We start from the raw sequence: 21,708 nt of genomic DNA on the forward strand, positions 1-21,708 counted from the left end.
CTGGTGCATCAAGAGCTTTATTTAATTTTGCTCTGTGTCAGTAAAAAGCCAAAATGTGAAGACGGCGGAAGCCCAGACATCATCCTTCGCAAGGACAACCCCTTCATGACACATTATCAAGGAAAGGATTCTGGTTCAGAAGATGAAGCAGCCAGCAGAGTTCCTGATTTAGAAAAGGATGACTTTGCCACCCGGAGAGCCAGAATGAATCAACCCAAGCACATTGTTCCATTTAACTCCTTTTTAATTGGACCCTATACAAGTAAAGAGAAAGGTAAACCGGAAGATGTTAAAAAGCCATTGCAGATGGAAAAAAAGGAACATGCAAGGTGTGCATTCATGGTCTTATTCTTTTAATTATAATGCTTAATGTCACCATGATATATTGCTGTGTAGGCCTAAAGCTGTCCTGGCTACAAAAAATACCTTACAGGTTAAAGTAAATGCAAATGCTTTATCATAAAGTGAACCAAACCAATTTTTTGTTACAGTACAAGTGTTAATTGGCTGTGAGTGTAAATAAGATAAAGACAGGACATTTCTGTTATCTAAGCTCACGAGACAGGTCATGAGCATGAGGGAGAATAAACTTAGAAAATATGTTTTGCATCTCAGCACTTTTTCTGATCACTTTCCGTGCATGTTTTTCGATGAATTTCTTTCATCTCATGCTCTTTTAATACCCTGCATGAAACACGGACCAGATGAGTCTTTAGGCCCTGAATATATATGCCTGCTACACTGCACTGAATTATGTTGCACCTGGTCCTAATGTGTGTTATGCAGCATTGGTTTGGGAAACAGATCAGGGGTTACAAGGCTTCAGCCTAGAAAATCTCTTCTTTCTTCAGGTCAGTGATACAGATCTTTAAGAAGTAGCTGAACACAAATATTTGCTAGGCAGAGATCTTTTTCAGGAAACTGTTTTATTTGGGCAAACAGATGTGATTCTAGATAAAACCATTATATACACATTACAGGGTACCCTGACTGTAACAACTGATATGTTCAGAAAACTTCTTCTAATATTTAAGAGCTCTTTTGAGTTTTCAAACATCAAATGTGCCATTCAGTTGCTGGTAATTTGATTATATTAACATTTTCTAAGGACTAGTTTGACAGGACATCTGAGGAGCATCTAACCAAATTTTAATTGTCCGATGCTATTGAGGCATGACTCTTAAGATCAAAGAAATTGAGTAGTATGTTTGAGAGCAAAACCTGAATTTGCTGTGTGAATAATATTCAAATGAGATATTTGTAACTATATAAGAGAAATCTTATTGCAGAAATGCTTAATCCAATAATAACATAAAGATTTTTCTTACTTGAGCTGGGAATAGAAGTTCACGTGAAGAAGTGGTCTCAGTAGTGCATGAGTGGGGGAGCATAGCTGAGAGGTTTGAACTTCAAATGATTCATTCCATGTTTACTTCCTAAAATTAATGTGAAACTAATATTATAAATTCAGTTTTATCTTCTTGAGCTCTGAACCTCTTCTTTTGACATTGATTTATAATTGCTTCCTCAAAATATCTTTCCTTGCTGAACGGGAATGTGCATTAAATTAGAAGAAGACGGGTGCACATGACATCAGTAAGGCAAACAGTTACAAGCAAAGAGAGCCCACTTCTGCAAAATGAGAAGACTGAGTCAGAGGAGGAACAGCAGGTGAAAGAGCTTGATAATGAGAGAGATGATTTGGCCAAACGGAAATCTCAAAGCATCCTTCCTCAGCTACAAGAAGATGTGCTTTTTGTCAATGCCTCTATAACAAAAGCAGATCTGGAGACCTGGAAAAGATTGAAACTGTCAGGGGAGCCCAGGTATGGTTTCTGCTTGTGGGCAGGATTGGCAGGCTGGGAAGCATGTTTAGTTTGCCACAACTTGCTGTGTGTGCTTGTGATTTTAAACTTGAAGAATGCTTTGTTGACAACCAGTCCTTACCTATTTCCATTTTCAGGAGGAGTCCCAAAATCTGTACAGATATGCTGTCTGTCTACAAATATGCTATCTGCTAAATGAAAGTGTGTCCATCATTTGGAGCACTATAGTAGTTTAACAGTCACTTTTCTTGTAGATACTCAGTACAATATCAGGAAGGTCCCTCTGTCATTGGCTGAATTTGCTTTGAAGCTGCTTGAAGTTGAGCAGCACAAATTTCCAATAGTGCTAATGCACTAGCAACTACATTGCTCCTTATCAAGCTGTCTTCAGGACTTGGGGTGTTTTATACCTTGGGACTATTACCTGAGGATCAGCATCTTTGCATTAATGTGTCTGTGCTGTTTTGAGGCCTGAGCTGATACATCAGCACAACATTGTACTCCAGTGCTGTGCAAATACACCACCACTGTTTCTCATTGCAGCAGGGCTCTCAGGAGCCTCACTGTATGGTGTTTGTATGCTCTCGTTGTTAACAAAACCCCTACAAAGGGAGCCAGTGTAAAGCAGTTATTCTAAGCTGTTTCCCTGTGGAGATGGTCTATAACATAGGCAGGTGATTTGTGACTCCAGTAGGGAAGGATAACAGCTTCTAGCCTTCCTGTTTAGGTGCATGCCATTTTGCAATTAAAGATGGCTGTCTGTTCTGGCATTCTTCTAACAATGCGGTTATTGTACATAATTTTAGCTCCAGTAAATCAAAACTCAATCTTTCATCCTGAAGATATTAGCAATATTTCTGTTACTTTTGAGGTGATTTATTAAAATCAGGATTCAGTCTGCTTGGTTTAGGGTAAGTGAATTGCCCTTGCTAGTGCTCCCATGCCACTGTAACTCCGTCATGCCAAAGTGTGTTCTAGTGCCATACAGTCACATATAGTGTGGGGTCTGGGTATATGTGAGCAGATAAGGAAACTGTGGCTTTGTTAGGGCGAAGAACTGAATTTGGAACAGGCCATATGCTACATTCCTTGCCCTTAAGAAAGTGCTTCCATGGATGTACTCCCCAAGTTTTCCCCACGGGTCTGCAGTATCTTTGCATTTCATATGTCATTTGGGACTCAGTATGCCACAGCTGTTTATACCGTTGTCCTTGAATTTTAAAATTAAACCCTTTCAAAACCTTAGGAGCATTTAATTTGTTTTATTCTGAGGGTCTCATGTTGGGGACATTCTCTTATTCCTCATTATGACCAGTGAAGAAGATTTCGGATGTTCCAGCAACACTCTGCCACCAGCTGATACCACGGTGAAAGCAGTAGCCCATGATGATTTTGCTGTCCGCAAAACCAGAGCAAACAGAAAGACTGGTAGCCCCAAGCAGAAGTTTGTGCATTTTGGGCCAGTAACTGAGATTGATCAACAGAAATGGGACAGGCTCGTTATTGGCAGAGCTTCATCCAAGGGTGGAACAGAAGAGGAAAGCAAGAAAGACGGTGTGGAAAGTCTCTCTGGTGTTGAAAGCTCTCCTTTAACCACTGCTGTCAGTCTTGGGTTGGCTGAATACAGCAGTGAAGTATCTGAGCCAGAAAATGAGTCCAGGTATATGGTGTGGTTTAGGAAGTGCTACTGAGCTGTAAATGAGACCTGTTCTTGCCAGACGCTGATCTGCATGGGAGTGAACTGCCGCATAAACCCAGGAGCTATTTACACGCACGGCCTTGGTCAGAAGACATCTGATGTCTTCAGAGTATCTTAACACATTTAGAATTGTGCAAAACGCTGCGCACAGGTCTTGCGAACGCTTGCTCAAAATTTCTGATGGGCAGTGAAGTCACTGAGGTATCTCAGAGCTGAGGTATCATTCGTGATTTTTCTGCTGCTTCATCCAGCAGCTTTGCTCTGCCTGCTTTCAGCACATTAGGAATTTGTAATTCATCTTGTTGGCCTTACTGATCTTCAAAAAATGTTTTTTTCAAACCTAATGGATTTACTTTCTTTTTGAAGATGGTGTACTGCTGCTCTCTGTTTCTGGCATTTATCGGGAGAAGAACTGTCTGGGTTGTTAATACATTAACAGATCTTATATTTCTTTAGCATATTTTTGATCACTTAGTCTGTGGCTGCAGGAAGAACTTTTAATGAATGCTTTTAGTAAGCAATTCATTCAGCTACGCGTGTGTGTTTATAGAACATTTGCAAACTGAGTTAGATTATTCCTTTCCTTACCTTTCATTTGACCTGAGAACCTTTTGTCTGTCTCACCCCTCCTCTCATTCTCATCACTAGTGAGGGAGGAGTCAAGTCAGGTACAGATGACTCTTGCAGGAGAACTCCGTCTTCTGTACCAGCTTCTGATGTCATCTCTGAGGAACAAACCCCATGGAGTTTGAGCAAGCAGCAAGAAAGTGCTAAGGAAGAATGTGACAGGAATTTACCAGATATTGAGAGAGATGATATGTTGGTTAGAAGGATGGGAACTTTTCCAAGGCGTACCACAAGCTCCATTCCCACAAATTGTCCTCCCCTGTCAGTAGCTCCTTATCCACTGCAGCAGCAGCAAGAGGAGGCTGTAGCTCGTGAAAAGGATTTGATGACTCCACGGGAAGGAGAAAGGTCAGAGGACAGAAGCAGATCTCTCAGAGCCTGGTTTGTGTGTGGTGTTAGCTTGGATCAGTCAGCAACGTCCCATTCTTCACGTGGGCTTTAAAGATGTGTTTTACTCAATCATCATGGCATGTGTTTTGTTTTGTAAAATTACTTACAAGAATGTATCCTGTGAATATAAAACAGCCTGTTTTCTTTCATAATATTTAAGTATTTCAGTTGTTAATTGCTGTTCAGCATGAAAATAGTCTTTCATAGTCTTTGGGGGGATTTCTATTGCAAACCATAGTGCTTTGTCTGGATTTTTATGCCAGCTCCCAAGTGAATAAGTCATTGCATAGATTTGTATGCAATTCCCAACTTCTAACAAACTACCTACATAAGTGTGGGGTTCAACGTATTTCCTCTTAATCCTTGTGCTGTGGCTAAATATGCCTGGTTTGTCTAGTTTTCATCATTCTCAACTTTGTTCTGAGTAACAGTACCTCACGTTGCCTGAGCAGCCACTTGCTGTACAAGTGAGCATTATCATGGAACAGTGTCACTTGTCTCTCTGAGCAGTACTGTCACACAAGAAGAGAGCCAAGAACAGCTTGAAATCCCTCAGCTGCAGAGTGATGGAACAGAAAATAAAATGAAATTTCCAGACCCTCAAAGAGATGACATGTTAGCCAGAAGAACTGGAGCTTTTCTTAAACAGCCTGGGCCCAGTGTTAAGCAGTTCCTTCCCATGCCATTTTCAAAGCAGCAGAATAAGCAGGGCACAGCTACAGAACTTGAGAAGAAAACCACGAGGTAAGAAAGTTATGGTTTTCTCCATCCCTTTTAGCTAGACCTTGGGCTGTTTGTCAGGATCCCTTTATCAAGAAGATTTGCTGGTGGCCCAGCCGTGCTTGTCCTCAGTTCTCTGCTAATTCTTTCTGCTCAGTAGAAGACAATTGAAGGTTTCTGGCCCTTTTACAAAACTTATGTGGAGACTCCGACCGGAGCTCTACCAGATGCAAAATTCTAAAACGTGTGGAAACAGATCTGTGTAGCAATTACACTTGCATTTACATTTGTAGGGGTTTCTGGTTAAATATGAGGTAATCATTACAAATGCTTCCAGCTAGAAATGGAGATGCTGGAAGTAGTAGGTTAGATGATTGTCTGTGGCTTAACTAGTGCCAGTGACTTCCTAACAGGAAACCTTTAGATCCTGAGATTCTTCCTGATAGTGCTCAATGTCTTTCTAAGCACCTTTCTTCAAGTGTTTGAGGCTGTGTGTGTGTTGAAGCTCATGATGAATGATAACAGAGTTATCATTTGGTGGCTGAGCCACATGCAAGCAAGAGTGGAAAGATTCTTACTCATCAGCCTCTTCAGAGTACTTGAGGAGAAGGATATGCATGTACCTGTACAGACATGGATGAAACACTAGCTTTCATCTCAGCCAGGAGAAAACAAACCTGCCGTCTACCATAGGATTCAACAGTGTCTTGGTGTTGAAAAGACTTAATACTTTAATTTTCAGTGGTGTTCTGGACAGTTTATTTCCTGACTTAAAAAAATGTTAAAAGCATTTGACTCTTAAAATTATGGGTTTTGTTCCTTCCTCACTTAGGCAGCTGTGTCAGCTGTTTGGGTTTGTAGGGGCTGTTTTTTTGTTAACTTATAATTATGCTTTTCATTATGTATGTGTGATTTTTGAAATACTGCTTAAGACATCCCTTTACACTACTGCCTTTGGCTCACTCAGGCCTGAAAAATGTCCACAAGTCTACACTAATAGCTCTGGAACACCTGCAATAGAACCACCGCAAGAGCAGCAGCAAGGGCAGGAGGGCAGTCTCCCACCCACAGGACAAGATGAGATTGTTAGTACTGCCCAAGTGGCTGAAGATGGCAACAGTGAAGTCCACCTTGGTCAAACATCTAAGCTTCAGGAGGTTCCTGAGGAAAACAAAATGGAAACCCTTTCATCCAAGGATGAGCATCTGCAAACGTGAGCTTTCTGGTGTGAATCACGCAGCTTGCAGACCCCTGTGTGCACACTTCAGAGTTCAGATTGTGCATTGCCTGGTGTGATTTCAATCCAGACTACAACACTGTATGTCAGTAATACACATTTTAGAAACAAGAATTATAGTTGTCTAATGCATTTTATTTTGATTTTTTAAAAATATTTAATTGAAAGCTAAGTGAAAGGAATGTTTGATTACTGTATATATGTTGAATTGCAAGAAAAGTTTGTGTAGAGGAGATGCTAAAATGTACTTATTGAGAGATGCTTATTCTATTTCTCCCATGATTAATGTTGTAGTATTGACTTTTGCACATGATGCTCTTTTATGATAAATCCCAAATATATATATGTGGTTTGCATAGCTCTAAAGAAGACTACAATTGTAGGGAATGCTGCTGGTTTGTGTATTACTGGTAACTTTTTTCAGCTATACTCCCCACCCTGAGGAAAGAAAACCAAAACTAACTAACTAACAAAAAAAAAACCAACAACCAAAAAGCAAACAAAACAATAAAAAACTCCAAGCCAACCAACCAGCCCACCAAACAACCAAAAAAAAAACCCCAAAAAACCCCGCCCAAATGAAAACAACAACAAAACAAATGAACAAAAAATAAACAAAACCAACTAAAATCAAATAAACAAACAAAACCACCAAAGAAATCCCCAAAAACAAAAACAAGACCTACAAAAGGAAAAAGGAAATCCTGTGACTCACTTTCTGACTACAGTATTTGTCTCTTTCGTATTTCAGTGGTACTAAGTGGTACTAAGCACTGCTGTGGAATGTAACTGTTAAGTTTTGATTACATTCATTGCATGTATGGCACAATGTAAATGCTAAGATTTTGTCTATTTTTAAGAACTGTTTTCTATACACATTTTAGGTATACTTCAGCAGGTTTTTATAATGTGGGGCATAAGTATGTGTTTAAGGAGGGATGGGTGGTGTTTTCATGTGGTTTGACCTCAGGATGATCAGGTAAGTCTTGTTTGATGAATACATAGTCCCTGAACAGTATGGTTCTATTTTGGTCAGCTTTACTAGTAGAAGTGACAGTTGTACAAATTATATGGGTCCAGTTGCAATTACTACTTAATGTATTTATCCACAATCTAATTTTATATTTGGTCTTGTAGATTCGGCCCCAGAACTGCTGTGTCTGATGACGCAGAGTAAGTTGTCTTGTGTTCACAAGATTCTGTTTTAAACAACTTACACTGCATGCTTTCCCATCTTTCTACTAATTTAAAATGCAGTTGATGCATCATTATTATTTTGCAGTGTTTTGGCAAATAAATTTTTCAGACAGCACTGAAAAATGGAATGCAATATGGCTTACATTGCAGTTAAAAATAATTTCTATATAAAAGTCCTTAGAAACTAAGTGTAATACTAATGTCCATCTGTTGCTTAAAGTATTGTTTACTCTTTTTTTCTTTTATTTTGTCTTGGATTTCTTCTGAATTTCCATTGCCTCTAGTCAGCTACAGGTAAAGAGAGTTGGGTTGAATCTGGGCGTTGAAGAGAAAAATGAAGTGTGAGAAAGAACAGGAAGAAATAAAGAAAGCCCAAAGCAAAATAATATCATTGTGATCTTCAGAATAACTACCAGGATGATACATCTTTAGCTGAGCCTTTATTCTCTTTTTAAAACTTTATATTCAATCCCTTCCAAGTTATGTTTAATTTAATAATGTACTAAATTTCAATTTTTAAGCTCTTCACCTTGATGCATCACTTTTCATAGAAGGAGTAGAACTGACATTTATTACATTCAAAAATTTTAATTGTTCATTTGTGCATACAAACTTTAATATGGAATAGTATGCAATGTCATTTGGAAAGCTCTTTGGAAATATTAGCTATTTAGAAGAGAAATAGTTGGAAGCTACACACACAATAATATCAATGTCCTTCTGTTCACAGAAATGCACATGACCTGTGCATTGTCTGTGTCTCAGATAAAATCCCAAAATATGAACAGTATGGAGAGTTGTGGGGGTTTTATAATGAGTATACACAGAGACTTATATGCAATTTTTTATCCTTTCCTCTAATGATAAAGCTTAGAATTGTGGCCTGATTGTTCTTTTCGAGTTCTTTAATACCTTTATGCTAAGCAAAGCCTCTGTTCTCTGACTACAGAGTAAGCATGATCATTTTCAAGCAGCAGGAATCTGTCCAGTCAAATGAAGGGGTGAGATAAAAAGAGCAATATAACATAGAAGTGTTATACTTAACAATGGGGACATTCCAGCCATTTCAGAAAGCCTTATGATTGATTTTTTCATCTGTATATGTCTGTATTAAATGTAATCATGAGAGAAGGTACATGCAGATGCCTTCAAACAGGCATTGCAATGGTCTTGGTGGTTTAATGTGAGAGTAGCAACGGTCAATAAATCATATTGTTTATCCTATACTGATTCTTATTTTGTTTTAAAAGGCAAAACAATTAATATTCAAACCTCATTGTCATCCTTTCCAGATGTGCTACAGTTTACAGAGCAACTATTTTCATATACTGTCTTTTAAGTTTTTATAAAAGTAAGACTGTGTTTTCCCTTATGAAGACAAAGTATTCATGAAGACTCTAATAAAACTTGGCTCTCAAGTAGGAAAAATAAATTGAACTGACATTTTAAATACTTTTTAAATGTTTGTCAAGTCCCCATTGAAAACTGTAACTTGAATTCAGTCTTAGACTAGACACTCTTTATTCCAGCAGCAACACTAAGGACTCTTTTATTAGACTGGCAAAGTTCCCTTTGCTAGTTAGAGGAAAACTAGATATTGTCATCAGCCCTGGTCTATCTCAGGGTTCAGAAAAGGCAATACTTAGTGTGTTGCTGCTGACCAGGCCCATTCCCATCTCCTGAAGAGAGAGAATTCTGGTGGTACCATGATAGTCCAATGTGAGTTTAGGCTCATAGTGAGCTGAGATTTCTGAGTATTTCTTTACCAGTCTGATTTTGAGCCAGTCTGTCCCTTTTTATATTTTGTTGGAGTTTCTTAAGTCTTATTATGACTATAAAATGGTAATGCAGCCACATATAAATGCCTTACATAAAGATTGTTAACATATTCTCATAAAAAGGTTTTTTACCTTATCTCTCACTTTTAAATTAATTAATCTAAATATTGAAGTCTTTCAGATTTCAGATTTTTTTTAAAATTCAAAATTTATTTAAACCTGTTAAAAAAAAGAAATTGTTGCATGATATCACTGACAGCAACAACTGTAATTTGTGATAATAAAGCAGTGTAGCTTAAAACTCCTAACACCCCAAATACACTGTTGGTCTGCACAGTGCTTTTTTCCCAGATGATTTTTAGAATGGCAGGTCTGGTACCCTGGTCAGCAGAAAGGCCTCTTGCTTCAGGACAGAGTTTGTATACAATTTCTGGAGCTGTGCTAATGGCAGAAAGCTAATGAACTTGAATTTGGTCCAGTTACACATTCCCTGTCTAGCTGTGTGCTGTGTGCCTGCTGGCCCAACATGTGGTTGAAGAGAGCAGTAAATCTGGCTCTGTTCATGGAGGTGTAAGTGATTGTCTGGAGCCATTTGGAGACTGTACAAGACAGAAATAAGATGAAATTACGTGGGACTCATAGTGAAAAGTGTCTTTGGACAGAAGCTCAGAGTTTTGGCCTCTTTGATTCTTTTCTAAGGATGATCTTGTCAGACAGAGAAGTTGATGCAGACCTTTTGGTTGGCCTTGCCCATGTATTCAGGAAAGGAGGTTTTTCTCCTTAGTGATCACTACATGTTGGTCACAGTGGAGCACAGTGCTTTGAGGTGGGACTCCTTCAGACTGCTGTCTTGGGAAGATGCTGTTGTGGAACAACATGTTGCTGCAGAGCTGAAGTTTGAACCCACCCAGTTCCTTATCCATGGCAAAGAAGGCCCAGCAGCAGGAGGTGACTGCTGAAGTAGGAGGTGCATCTGAGGTTGTAGTGTATAGTTTGACTCCTGGCCAAGGCTAAAGCCTTTTCCAGAGGACCTTTTTTACTCCATTGTTAATAGCTATAAAACCTGTTGTTGTCTTTGGGCACCCTGTGAGACCTACATGAATTCAGGGAGCATACATTAGAATTACATTAGGAAATCCAGGTATTCCTTCTAGAAAGGCAAGATTCTTCCATCCCAAATGGCAGAGAGTGTGTACTCATGCTCTACTAGGACCAGTAACCACCATTTCAGGTCTTATCTTTTCTCCTACTGCATGTGAATGAAAAATCGTTTCACATGAGGAAAGAGTACAAGGGAAGAGCTGCACAACCAGTTTGACCCAGTAGGCACAAGGTATCAAACACTGAGCACTAAAGGCTTTCTTAGTGTGAGTTTCAAAAGCTCCTAAACTGGAATAAACCCTATGAGAGTGACTTTATTGCGAGTTATGCATCTCTCAGCCTACCTCACCAGTCTGCCAAATATGGTTGATGTTTAAGTTTTAAAAAACAACAACACTTGCCATCTCTTTAGGTTTTGTTATTTATGAGTGTTCCAATCCAATCCTGAACAATGGAACTGTTAAACTACCCACAGAAAAACCCAAATTAGTGTAACCCTCAGCGCTCTGTTTAAGGGGTGAAGCACAGTAATATGTTAACTTCACTGTTCGTGCTTAAAGGCAATAGGATGTTTATTCTGTCCTTCATTTCTGAGTAAATACCTATTTAGCAGGATGGAATCTGTGCATGTCCTTTTCCATACACTGTCCAGACCTTTCAAGTGCTTTCTTGAGAGTGGCATTCTGTCTTTGCTTGCCTGAATACAAATGCTGGCTCATAAATATATGCACAGCTTTCTGTGAGTATTCACTTTGAATACTGTGGACACAGTTGCCCACGATTTTATCTTCATTGGGTGCTTCTCCTGCTGGTTGGCTCGTTGGCTCACGTAAAGCTGCAGGTGATCCATTTGAGGACTGCTGTGGAATCACTTCACGTGGAACTGCATGGCTTTCTTTTAAGTTTTTTTTCTTTGCTTTGAATGGCACAACTGAGGTCATGTTTTACTAATAATAGGTAGTAGAGGTGGAGTAGTAAGCATGTTATCTTTGTGTGGAAAACCTTTATATAATATAAAGAGATGCATAACGTCAAACCCTAACCGTTTTTTCCTCTAACTCTCCAAAGGTCAGAGACATAAATAGAAAAACTTTTTTTTTTGTCCTGGATGTCATCTTTTCCTCCTTAGGTTAGCTGTATTAATAAGTTGGTGCTGGTAGCATTGGATTTCTTCAAGGCAGAGAGGGGAAGAAATGGGAGGGGAAAAAGTACCATGCAGTTTGAACTGAGTGTACTTCTCTGAGTTTGTAGCAGTAGCATTTAGCTGGCCATGCTGTCCCTGATGTACTTCTCAAGCCATCTTTTACCCTAAAATGGAAAACTCTGTCTGTGGTGTTAATTAAAGCAATCTTGAAAACCCATTGGGCACAAATCTTCAGAAAGTAAATTGTTCTGAATGATAGAATGATTTTATTAAGAGCTTTTGATGGAAGTGTAAAGTTAGTAGTGCTTCTTAGTGAGATATAAAGTTGTGGTTGTCTAACAAAATGGAAAGTTGAGGAGTCTAATGCCTGAAGTACTGTGTGGGAGCTATAGGGATGCTAACAAGCCTGACTTGGGGACTGCTGCTTTTGGGAGCTTTGTGGCAGAGCAGGTGTCTGATTCTGCTGTAGCACCCTCATGTGGCTTCAGCTCTTACAAGCTGAAGGAATATAAGCCTCTAAGTAAGACTGGGCCTGTTGTTATTTTTCCCTTTTTTAGGAGTATGAGTATGTTTGACATGAGATGTGAAGAAGAAGCTGTGGCTCAGCCTCATAGCAAAGCTCGCCATGAGAAGCTGCAGAATATACACAACCAGCTGAAAGAGGACGAGACCAGATGGCAAGATGTGAGTACACAACATTTATTGTCTGCAGTGCTGGCAGGCACTGAGGCCAGCCAGCTAGGCAAAGCCAGGACAACCTGCTAAATCTGCACTTGCTGTCAAGTCCTTAAAATAATGAGAGGGTTTTTTTTTCCTCAGTGGATTGTTGCTAAAACCATAGAAGTTCATAACTTTTTGTAAATCAAAGAATACAAGATTTTCCAGTCCCTCTGCCTGTTTACCAGGTATTTTGTTTTTTAAAAAAATGCAAAGAAACTGAGATTAAGTAAAAAAAAATGGAAGAACAACTTCTAACTGCTGACTTCTCTAACTTTTCTAATTATTCAATGTCCAAAGTGACAAATGCAAGGCTAAGTAGGACAGGGAATAAATAGGTCAACCTTTTCTTTAATAAATTTGCATAGATACAGAAGATGTTAATGTTTTCCATCTTGTCCAAGCAAACAAATACTACTTCAGGTTAGCTATTCCCCACTTGGTTTGCAAGGCCTTTCCAAACCTTCTTTCCTTGATATGTTTTGTTAAGCTGTCCAAGCATTGCAGGTAAGTTAGTACAAGGAGTTTTAGTTTCAGTTCTGTTCATTCCTAAAGACTGATTTTAAATAAGGAATTTGGGATATTTATTAATTAAAAAAACCCACAAAACACGATAAAACACATCTCTTCAAGTATGGTAGTTTCTCATTACAAGGAAAGCTAGGAAAGCTTCTGTGAAACAACTCAGAGAGGTTTTTGGTAGAAAATTTAAGGAAAAGTTAAAAACAAGTTGTATATACAGCTAAGAAGTGACTTTTTATAGTAGAACAATGAAGGACTTCAGCTGAAAGGTCTTTATGTGTGGGAAGCTGTAATTTCCCAGCAGAGATAAGAATAAATCCAAAGGCATTCAAGAAGTTTGAGAACTCTGCTGTAGAACTGAAAATCCCGTGAGCTTAAGTTCTTACATTTTCCAGGCCCTCAGCACCTTCTACCATGAACTAAAAGTTCTGAAGAGGTACTGCAAATGCCTTTATTAGAACATCCTTGGCATTCTGAGAACTTTATAGAGACATGTCATGCTCTGATATTTTAGATGCCCATGCTATGAATTTGCCAACAATTAACAATTTCAAGGGGTTTTAAAATTATTGTTATTCTAAAGCATCAGAACTGGAAACAATAAACATGTCTGGTTTTTATTTATGAAAAGAGAAGGGGGACTTATGCTAGAAAATTTTCTAATGAAAAACTAATTTTCAAACAATAGACAACAGTATAAGTAGCTGAATAAAGAAATGCTTTGGTACCTCAATGAGAATAATTAGTAACTAAAGAAAATTATAGGCCTATGTTTCATGAAGGGGATTATAGACTGATATATGTAGGTCATGTGAAGAAGTACTTTAATGAACATTCCCTTTAGTGTAAAATCAATAAATTGTGGTTTTAAGCTAAATTTTAAAAGGTCATGTTTTTCCCTGATTTCTGATTTTCATAAAATGCTTGCAGTACCTTCTGCTGTTTACTAATAAAAATGCAATTAAAATATTTGGGAAACCATGTAATTAATGAAATAGCCTTTGAATTAAGTATGTGTTATGAATATCTGGGTTTTATTAAGACCAAAAGTTGTTAGAGTGCATGAAATATAATCTGTATACCAATCTCCTGATGTAGAAAAGTTAACGACAAATGTTCCCTTCCAGTTTCCTAGGAAGTTATTTTTCTTTGCAGAAGTTCTGCAATGGTTACGTTTTACATGTAAAATTTTGTTCCTTTGCTAGTTGGCTGAAAGGAAATTTTACAGTTCAGAAAACTTCTTTACTGTAACACTTGTACTGTGAAAAAGACCTTACTTCTGTATCCTCCAGGATTTGTGAATTCCTGAAGGATGCAAGACATTGCAGGGGCCCATAACAGGTACCTCCTGTGACTCTCTGGTTTAGTGTCAGGCTAGTTCTTCAGAAAAGGCAGAGAAACAGGTTCAGTCAATCTTCTGCACAATTTCAAGCAGGCAGATCCCAAAAATCCTGCAATTGTTACTTCAACAAGGACATCTGTACAAAGCTGGATACAACCATAGGTTTTTTACTGTGTCATCCCTCACACCAGCCAGGTATGAGGCACATCACTCCCTAATCCCTCTTGCTCACATCTGGATCCAGAGTAATGCAGGGTGGCCACGATGAAGAATTTAAATTTGGATGTTGCACTGGATTTTTCTATCAAAAAAACACATCATGGGTCAACCATATTTGCATATAGCTTAGCATGGGCAAAGGTGGAACTATAAGCTCTCCAGGCAGACAGTGCAGCTGTAGCTCATGGTGAAACAACATCCATTCCTCCAATGAACCCTTGCTTCCCATATGTCTGATTATTAAAATTCTTCAGCAAACCTAAGTTTTTTACTAAATTTTCCTGGAGAATTGGATTTTGTCCCTAGTGTTGATCCAAGTGAAAATGAATATCCTGACTGGTCCTTTTAGGCCAAATTTCCTGCCAAAAGCAAAGTAAGCAGTGAAGCTATGAAATCTTTAGTGTATCCTGCTATCAGCAGAAAATTCAGGCAACATCTTCATTTATGGCATGATTTCCTTTTGTCATTGAAATAAACAATGGTTCCTGCAGGTGATGGGTGCCTAGTCCACAGGCAAGAACAAGTATTGCAACCGGCTGGTTGAGTTCAGTGTTACCTGTGGCCAATTTTTAGTTACTTGTAATTCTGCATTCAGTTGCCTTCCTTCTCTCATAGGACCTGGCTCGGTGGAAGAGTCGTCGAAGGAGCGCTTCCCAGGATTTGATTAAAAAGGAAGCTGAGAGAAAGAAAATGGAGAGGTTACTGGCTGGAGAGGGAACGAATGAGCGCAGAAAAAGCATCAAAACCTACCGAGAAATCGTGGAGGAGAAGTACGTTGTTTTACTGGAGGGTAGGGGCATGTCTGAAAATGCTCTGTGCTCCACAGGTGATAGGGACTGTGGGCAGCCACGCCTGCAGGCCTGAGTGAGGGAGAGGGGAGGGTGCCCATGGAGCAGAGGAAGTGGCTGTGATTTCCAGTGTTAATGTGATGGTTTCTCTTGTGTTGTCTTCCTTGCAGAGAGAGAAGGGAGCGGGAGCTTCATGAGGCATACAAGAATGCAAAGACACAGGAGGAGGCTGAGAGCATCCTCCAGCAGTACACTGAAAGATTCACTATCAGTGAAGCTGTCCTTGAGCGTTTGCAGATGCCAAAAATTCTAGAAAGAAGCCATTCAGTGGAACCAAATTCCCCACTGAAAGACCCAAATCCTCTGAGATATTTAAGGCAACAGTCACTTCCTGCTCCAAAATTCACTGCCACAATTGAAGCGACCATTGTTCCCACCACTGAACTAGAGCCCAGCAGTTCAACAGGACGCACATCTCCCAGCAAAAGTCTCTCCAAGGCTGTGCCTATGCTGACACCCAAGCCTTATTCACAACCCAAAAATACACAGGAAGTTTTAAAGAACTTTAAGGTAGGATACATCGTGTGCCCCAGTGTCAACCAGGAGGCAAAGAGATCTTGACTGAGTCATCTGAACATATAAATGTTTAATGCAATTACGTAGAAAATGATGGCAGCATTCTAATATCATAAAATTCAGCTTCATGCTCTGTGCTGCTTCTGGTTTAGTGGTTTCTTCATGTTTACCAGTCTTCTTAAAATCATGACCTCTTCAGACTGAAATATTTGCACTGGTCATTTTAACTCAGGTTTTGTTTGGGGAAGGGGGAAATTTAAGAATAAGGCAAGGTGTTTCCTCAGAAAGTTTTTAGAAAAGAGTATGTGGTCATGTTTTTTGATTTTGAACAAAATGGAAGGTGCAGAGAGTGTGGAGGCCCTGATTTTTGAAGCAAGACCTGAGCTGACTTTTGTGCCAGGGGTCTGATTTTTGGCATACCCAAACAAATGTGTGCCTACTCCTTCAGAGCCAAGAGCCAGCTTGCCCAAAGATATGGTCTGTTTTAAACAAGCTTCTCACCGAGGATGAGTGGGGAAATCTGTTTCACAGACATAGAGAGAGGTTTAGGTTGTGCATGGAGGTTCAGTGGAGCAGGTTGGTTCTGGGGTAGCAGAGTAACTGGAGACTGACGGTGAGAGAGGGAGAGTGGCTCCATTGGATTGGAAGAACCATGCAAAGACTATGGGAGTAAAAGAAGTAAGAGAACTTGGATGAAAGCAGGGCTGCTGAGAATAAGTCAGCTATGGTTTGTGGGAGAAGAATAGGAAACAATATTCTGAAATCAGAATATGAAATCTGAGGAGTGTATCTTTGACTGGTTGGTTGTGGAGAATGAGAGTAAGATGCTGAACCAATGATGGAAAAAGCAAAGAACTGGGATGTATTAAAAAGAACAGACCAGAATAAGTCAAGTTTGAAAACATCTGCTGTTCACAGTGCCTGTACCAAAATTGGAGCTTACCCAAGTCTCATAGTAGTCATGTTGTGAACAGTGTGAAGCCTACTGGCATGGGTGCCCCCACTCTCTAGAGTTTGGTTTCCTTTTGTCTGCCATTGCTCATACATTGCAAGCAGCATTCAGGGGTCCCTGAAGCCCTGCTAATATCCCAGTAGGACTGCTACCATGTATATTCAGGTTGTTTAATTTCTAAAAAATAAGTCAGCTCTTTATAGCTAGTGAAAAAATTATGCTGTGATGTATAATTTATTGAAGTCTGTCCCAGCTCTTGTGGAAACCACACCCCACCATGTTTCCTAGTTGAAAGAAGAAACTGATAATTCTGGTTTCTCCTATACCCTGCTTGGTATGCCCCGAGTTTACTTTTTAGATATCAGTGAATCATGGATCTTTGGTTTTTTTCTCATCCTTGCCACTTTTTTCATCAGGGGACCAAGATATGTGTGTGTATCACCATAATGTTATTGCATATATAATTCACATATGTGGGAAAAAACTAACTCCTGAAGGCTCCTACGCCCCATGAGCCACCACAAAAAAATCTGTTTGAATCTTGTTCACGTGATGTGAAAAAATGGGATTTGTCTCAGTAGGAATTATTCCCTAGCACATGTAGTTGTAGCATTATTTCCCCTTGAAACACCAGCCTGTCAGTGGTTTTTGGCTCTGGTGACACTGTGTTGACTTCCTCCAGATCAGACAGAAAGGAGTATGTTTGTTAAACTCTTCAGCCAGGGCATCTGTCCTGTTCTTCCAAACATTTGGTTTTCCTCCCTAACATAAATAGAGAAATGTCTTAGTCTAAACAGAGACACTGAAATGGATGGTGCAGTCTGCCAGTGTTTTCCTGGACTTTTTATTTTTGAGGTCTTTCATAACCTGCCTCTCTAGTAGATAATCCAGCACACAGTCCCAGAAGATTTGGGGCTCAGTCCTGCTCACACTTGTGTTTGGAAATAAACCCTAAGAGAGGTACTGTGTTAAGTGGATGATGTCAGTGTAGAAAGGGAGGGAACATTTTCACCTGAAAAACACTCAGAAGGAGTGAAACAGGTGGTGGAGCTGATTGTGCAAGGGCTAACAGCATCCACCTTCCTGCACTTCTGGCAGAGCTAAGGATGCCCAGCACCTCAGAGATGGCCTCTTAGTTAATCATGCTCACAAAGGACAAGCTTCTGGATGCATGTGTAGGAGAAGTCAGTGAAAGGAGTTTGCCCTCAGCCTGCTACTGATGATATATACGAAATTGGAGTGCCACTCTTGAGGTATCCAAGCTGTTCACTCAATAAGTAAGGAAGGATCTCCATGCACAAAATAGCAAAGCCCTCCTTACTCCTCATGCCTGCTGACAAGCCTGTAAACATCTGTGCAGTGGCCAGGCAGGAGCAATGTGGTGGTACTGAGACATGGTCCTCTCCTAGTCTCTCTCCACCTGGAGCCTCTTAAGGTGAATGGCTAGTGAGTTCTCTGTAGCAAGACTTCTCCTGTATGCTTCTACAAAGAGCCCTTCAAATCAAATGGAGTCTTTACGTGCCACCTCCATTCAGAAATTCCAGTGTAAAAGTGCCAAGAAGTTTTATCAATTCAGAGGAAGAAGCCAAAGCATATTTTGTACTTTCTTCTTTGCTTAAAGGTTCCTTAGCAGGAATATATGGCCACCAAGGAGCAAGCTTGACCCTGAGAAAAAGGTAGTCAAACTGTTTCCACATTCTCCTTTTCAAGGAGATTGCCTAAAGAAATTTTTTGGGAAAGCACCTATCTATTTGATTGCCTTATGGAGAGGGTGGAATGGCCAGTTTTATTTGCTGGTGCCTTGGTTCCCTATTATGAACAACAAAGAAACAAGTAAATGAACACTGCTGCTCCTGTCCCTTCAAAGTTCACATGACAGTGCTTCAAAAAAGTACAGACTGCTAATACTGTGGTGAGGTCATTGAGGTACATAAGCAGTTCATCAGCATAATTAGTCCTGGAGAACCTGCTTAGCTCTTGCCTAAGGTAATGTAAAACCCAGCAGTTTTGGTCTAAATTTAACATAAAAATAGAATTCTTTTAAACATTCTTTGGTCTGTGATGCCCACAAAGGGTGTCTGTATGTTACTGGGAGAATGGAATGTGGGAAACCAGGAAATCCAGAAAAATTATTTCCTTGTGCCTGTATTTTGTTTATGAGCCCTCTAGGGTCACAGGGTCTTCTTCTGTTTTGGCGTGTTGAATGAAATATGTGCTTGGCTTCATCCCTCACTGATAACACAGACTGTGTTAATGATTGTAGTATCATGTTGAACTCCTAATTTCCTAAATTCCTTGGAAAGCTACTTGTCTCAGCATATTTATTTAACTGTATTCTGCAGGTAGATGGAAAAGTCAGCATGAATGGAGAAAATGTCAACGGCACGGAAGAAAAGGATAAAGAATGTACAACAGTAATATTTACTCCTTCACCAACCAGATCTCTGAAATTTGATGGAGTAGCCAGAGGGGACAAGCCCCCGGCAGAGTTGAAGAAGGACCCCCCAAGTGTTGAGCTCAGTTTACAGAGGCCTGCCACTCAGAGTGTGCACAAAGAGCCAACAGTAAGACCAACACGAACAAACCAGCCTTACTTTCTGTGCCAATTTTCTGTCTCATGATGTGTTTAATCACTAACTAATGATACCCAAGTGCCTCTGTTTGCGTTATTGCAAAAGGGTGTGCCCAGACCAGGAAAAAACTCTAAACAAAACCCCAAGTCCTTTGTAAATTAAAGGCTTCTTCCTTTTGTATGTGGGTAGAGAAATAAGAGGGTAAAATTAAACAAACTTTTTGCAGCCACAGGGGATTTTGGAGGTTTTTTGGTTGGTTTTTTTTTTTTTTGTCCTTTTCATTTCTGTTGTTGTTTTGGTTTTGTTTTTTTTTTTCCCAGATGCCATACAGCTGATAAGCATGCTTTAAATGTGCTGGGCCAGGGAGAAATTGATTCAGTATCCCAGCCGTTGTGCAGGTTTATTCAGCGCTTCTCCTAATGTAAGCTGATTAGATCAGCAACATAATTGGACTCTGTGAGCCATTATAATTGGTCTCCATTTTCAGTTTTCAAAAGAGGATGTGGATGTGCTGGCAGTTTTGAACATTTGGTTTTCATTCCTCTCTCAGAAACACTAGAAAAGGGGATAAGCTATTGAAATGCTCAGAGGGGCCAACATGCTTCTTAACTGCCTTATCAGAGAAACAAATTAATTTTACCTTTTCATCTTTCTCTCCCCCTCTTCCCCAGAGAAAAAGGCAGGAGTAAAACTAGAGCATATCACAGCAGGCATCTAGATGCTACAAAACTGTAATAAAAGTAGATAGTAAAAACAAAACAAGAAATAAGGAGAGGATTGCAAAGAGAGCATGTAAAAGGGCTGCAAGCAAGTGACAGCAGAGGGAATTCTCACCATTTTTTCCTGTGTAACAACAAAGAGAATTGGAGATGTGGTGAGAGTTGGAGTATGATAATTTTTTCTTTCATCTCAGATTTCATCCAAGCATTGGCCAGATGGATAACAGGGAGTAGGCAGAGATCTGTCCTGGGGCGTGATGGCTCATTCATGAGAAAGGGTTTGTGTTTTACTCCCCTGCTTAATGCCAGTCTCTAGCTATGGACAACCAAATCATGGAGCCTGCAGCAATCATGGGACCTGGAGTGTGTCGTGAGCATAGACTTGATTCTGTCAGAGGGAGCTGGTATTGAGTCAAAAGTGAATAATTTGCAGGGAGGGCAGGACTGAGGCTGCTCCTGCTGCAGCAGTTTGGCTGTGAGGGAAAAGCCAGGTAGGCATTGCATCTGATACAGAAGAGCAGGTAATAGGAATGTTTGGAGAAGAGAGAAGAACCTCAGCTTGCTGGAGATTGGAAGCTCAATGACAATCTGAAAAGTAGTGAAAATATTAAGGTCTCCTTTTTAAGGATTTTCAGGCCTAGTTAGAATTATGAGGAAACTCAGCAGCAGAAGTCACTGTTAGTTCTTGAGTGTACTGAATCTGTTTGATGTCCTATCATCCTCCCCTTTCTACAGCTTTGAGGATGATATGGCCAGCTGAATGCAAACTTTTCTGAGTCTGGTTTCTCCTTCCAATTCTTACCTCTTGTGGTGATACTGGCAAAGGAGGCAGAAGAGTTTGGCTGCTCAGATTCCTTGTGACTCTTGACATTTACAGAACAGCTCCTGGTTTGTCCACTTGAATGCCCTTAATAATGAAGCCTACAAGAGAGAATGAGCATGTCCCAAAATGGTGCTAGTGACAGTGTCCATGCCCTAACTACAAATTTTATATCAATAGCCTCACCATTCCATCAGCAATGTGACGGGGTGGTGCAGATCATTGTAATTACTCCTGGCACTTCAGCTTCAAGCAAAGCTACGTGTATTAAGCATGTCAAGGACAGAGGAAATGGGTCTTTGAGGTGGGTCTTCCATGGGAAGACAGGTGGAACACACTGAATGTGATGAGAGAGGTGACGAGGAGATCTGCCTGTGGCTGGAAAGGAATTTGCCAGCCTAAAATAAGATTTCAGGTTCTGTTTCTTCTGGATGTTTACTTCTCTTTACCCAGATGCCTCTGTTTAATTTTACAGACTAAGGCATGGGCAGTAACTTAGCTGTTAGCATACAGGAGAGCCTTGGTTTGTTGATAGAAAGGGCTTAGATACAAGGTTACAGAGATGGGACATGGTATTGATGTTTGGCTTCTCCACTGTCGGTCTTGGGACGCAGACAAGCACTGCTATAGACACCTTGATATGGATGTGATTGGCCTGGGGCCTTATCTGCAAGAACTGGACAGCTCTGCTGGACTCACTTCACTCAGCCTTCTCCCTGTTCTTATTTTACTTCGGACTTTGGACAACTAACACAACGATG

General features: G+C 40.0%; 1 protein-coding gene across 7 annotated transcripts in view; it reads left to right on the forward strand.

The window, feature by feature from the left end:
- Positions 1-21,708, forward strand: part of LIMCH1 (LIM and calponin homology domains 1) — a 174,107-nt gene that overhangs the window by 121,239 nt on the left and 31,160 nt on the right. For 2 of the 7 annotated variants that reach the window (XM_084205239.1, XM_084205241.1), the window contains 7 exons: positions 5,053-5,286; positions 6,230-6,475; positions 7,637-7,672; positions 12,277-12,403; positions 15,135-15,289; positions 15,478-15,877; positions 19,178-19,399. In XM_084205239.1, the coding sequence (XP_084061365.1) occupies positions 5,053-5,286; positions 6,230-6,475; positions 7,637-7,672; positions 12,277-12,403; positions 15,135-15,289; positions 15,478-15,877; positions 19,178-19,399 (1,420 nt within the window). Of the gene's footprint in view, positions 1-41; positions 330-1,571; positions 1,827-5,052; positions 5,287-6,229; positions 6,476-7,636; positions 7,673-12,276; positions 12,404-15,134; positions 15,290-15,477; positions 15,878-19,177; positions 19,400-21,708 lie in introns of all 7 variants that reach the window. The other 5 variants (XM_084205240.1, XM_084205242.1, XM_084205237.1 and 2 more) reach the window with 4 other exon arrangements.

The sequence above is a fragment of the Fringilla coelebs genome (genome assembly GCF_963513975.1).
Source record: "Fringilla coelebs genome assembly, chromosome: 4".
Taxonomy (NCBI): Eukaryota; Metazoa; Chordata; class Aves; order Passeriformes; family Fringillidae; genus Fringilla; species Fringilla coelebs.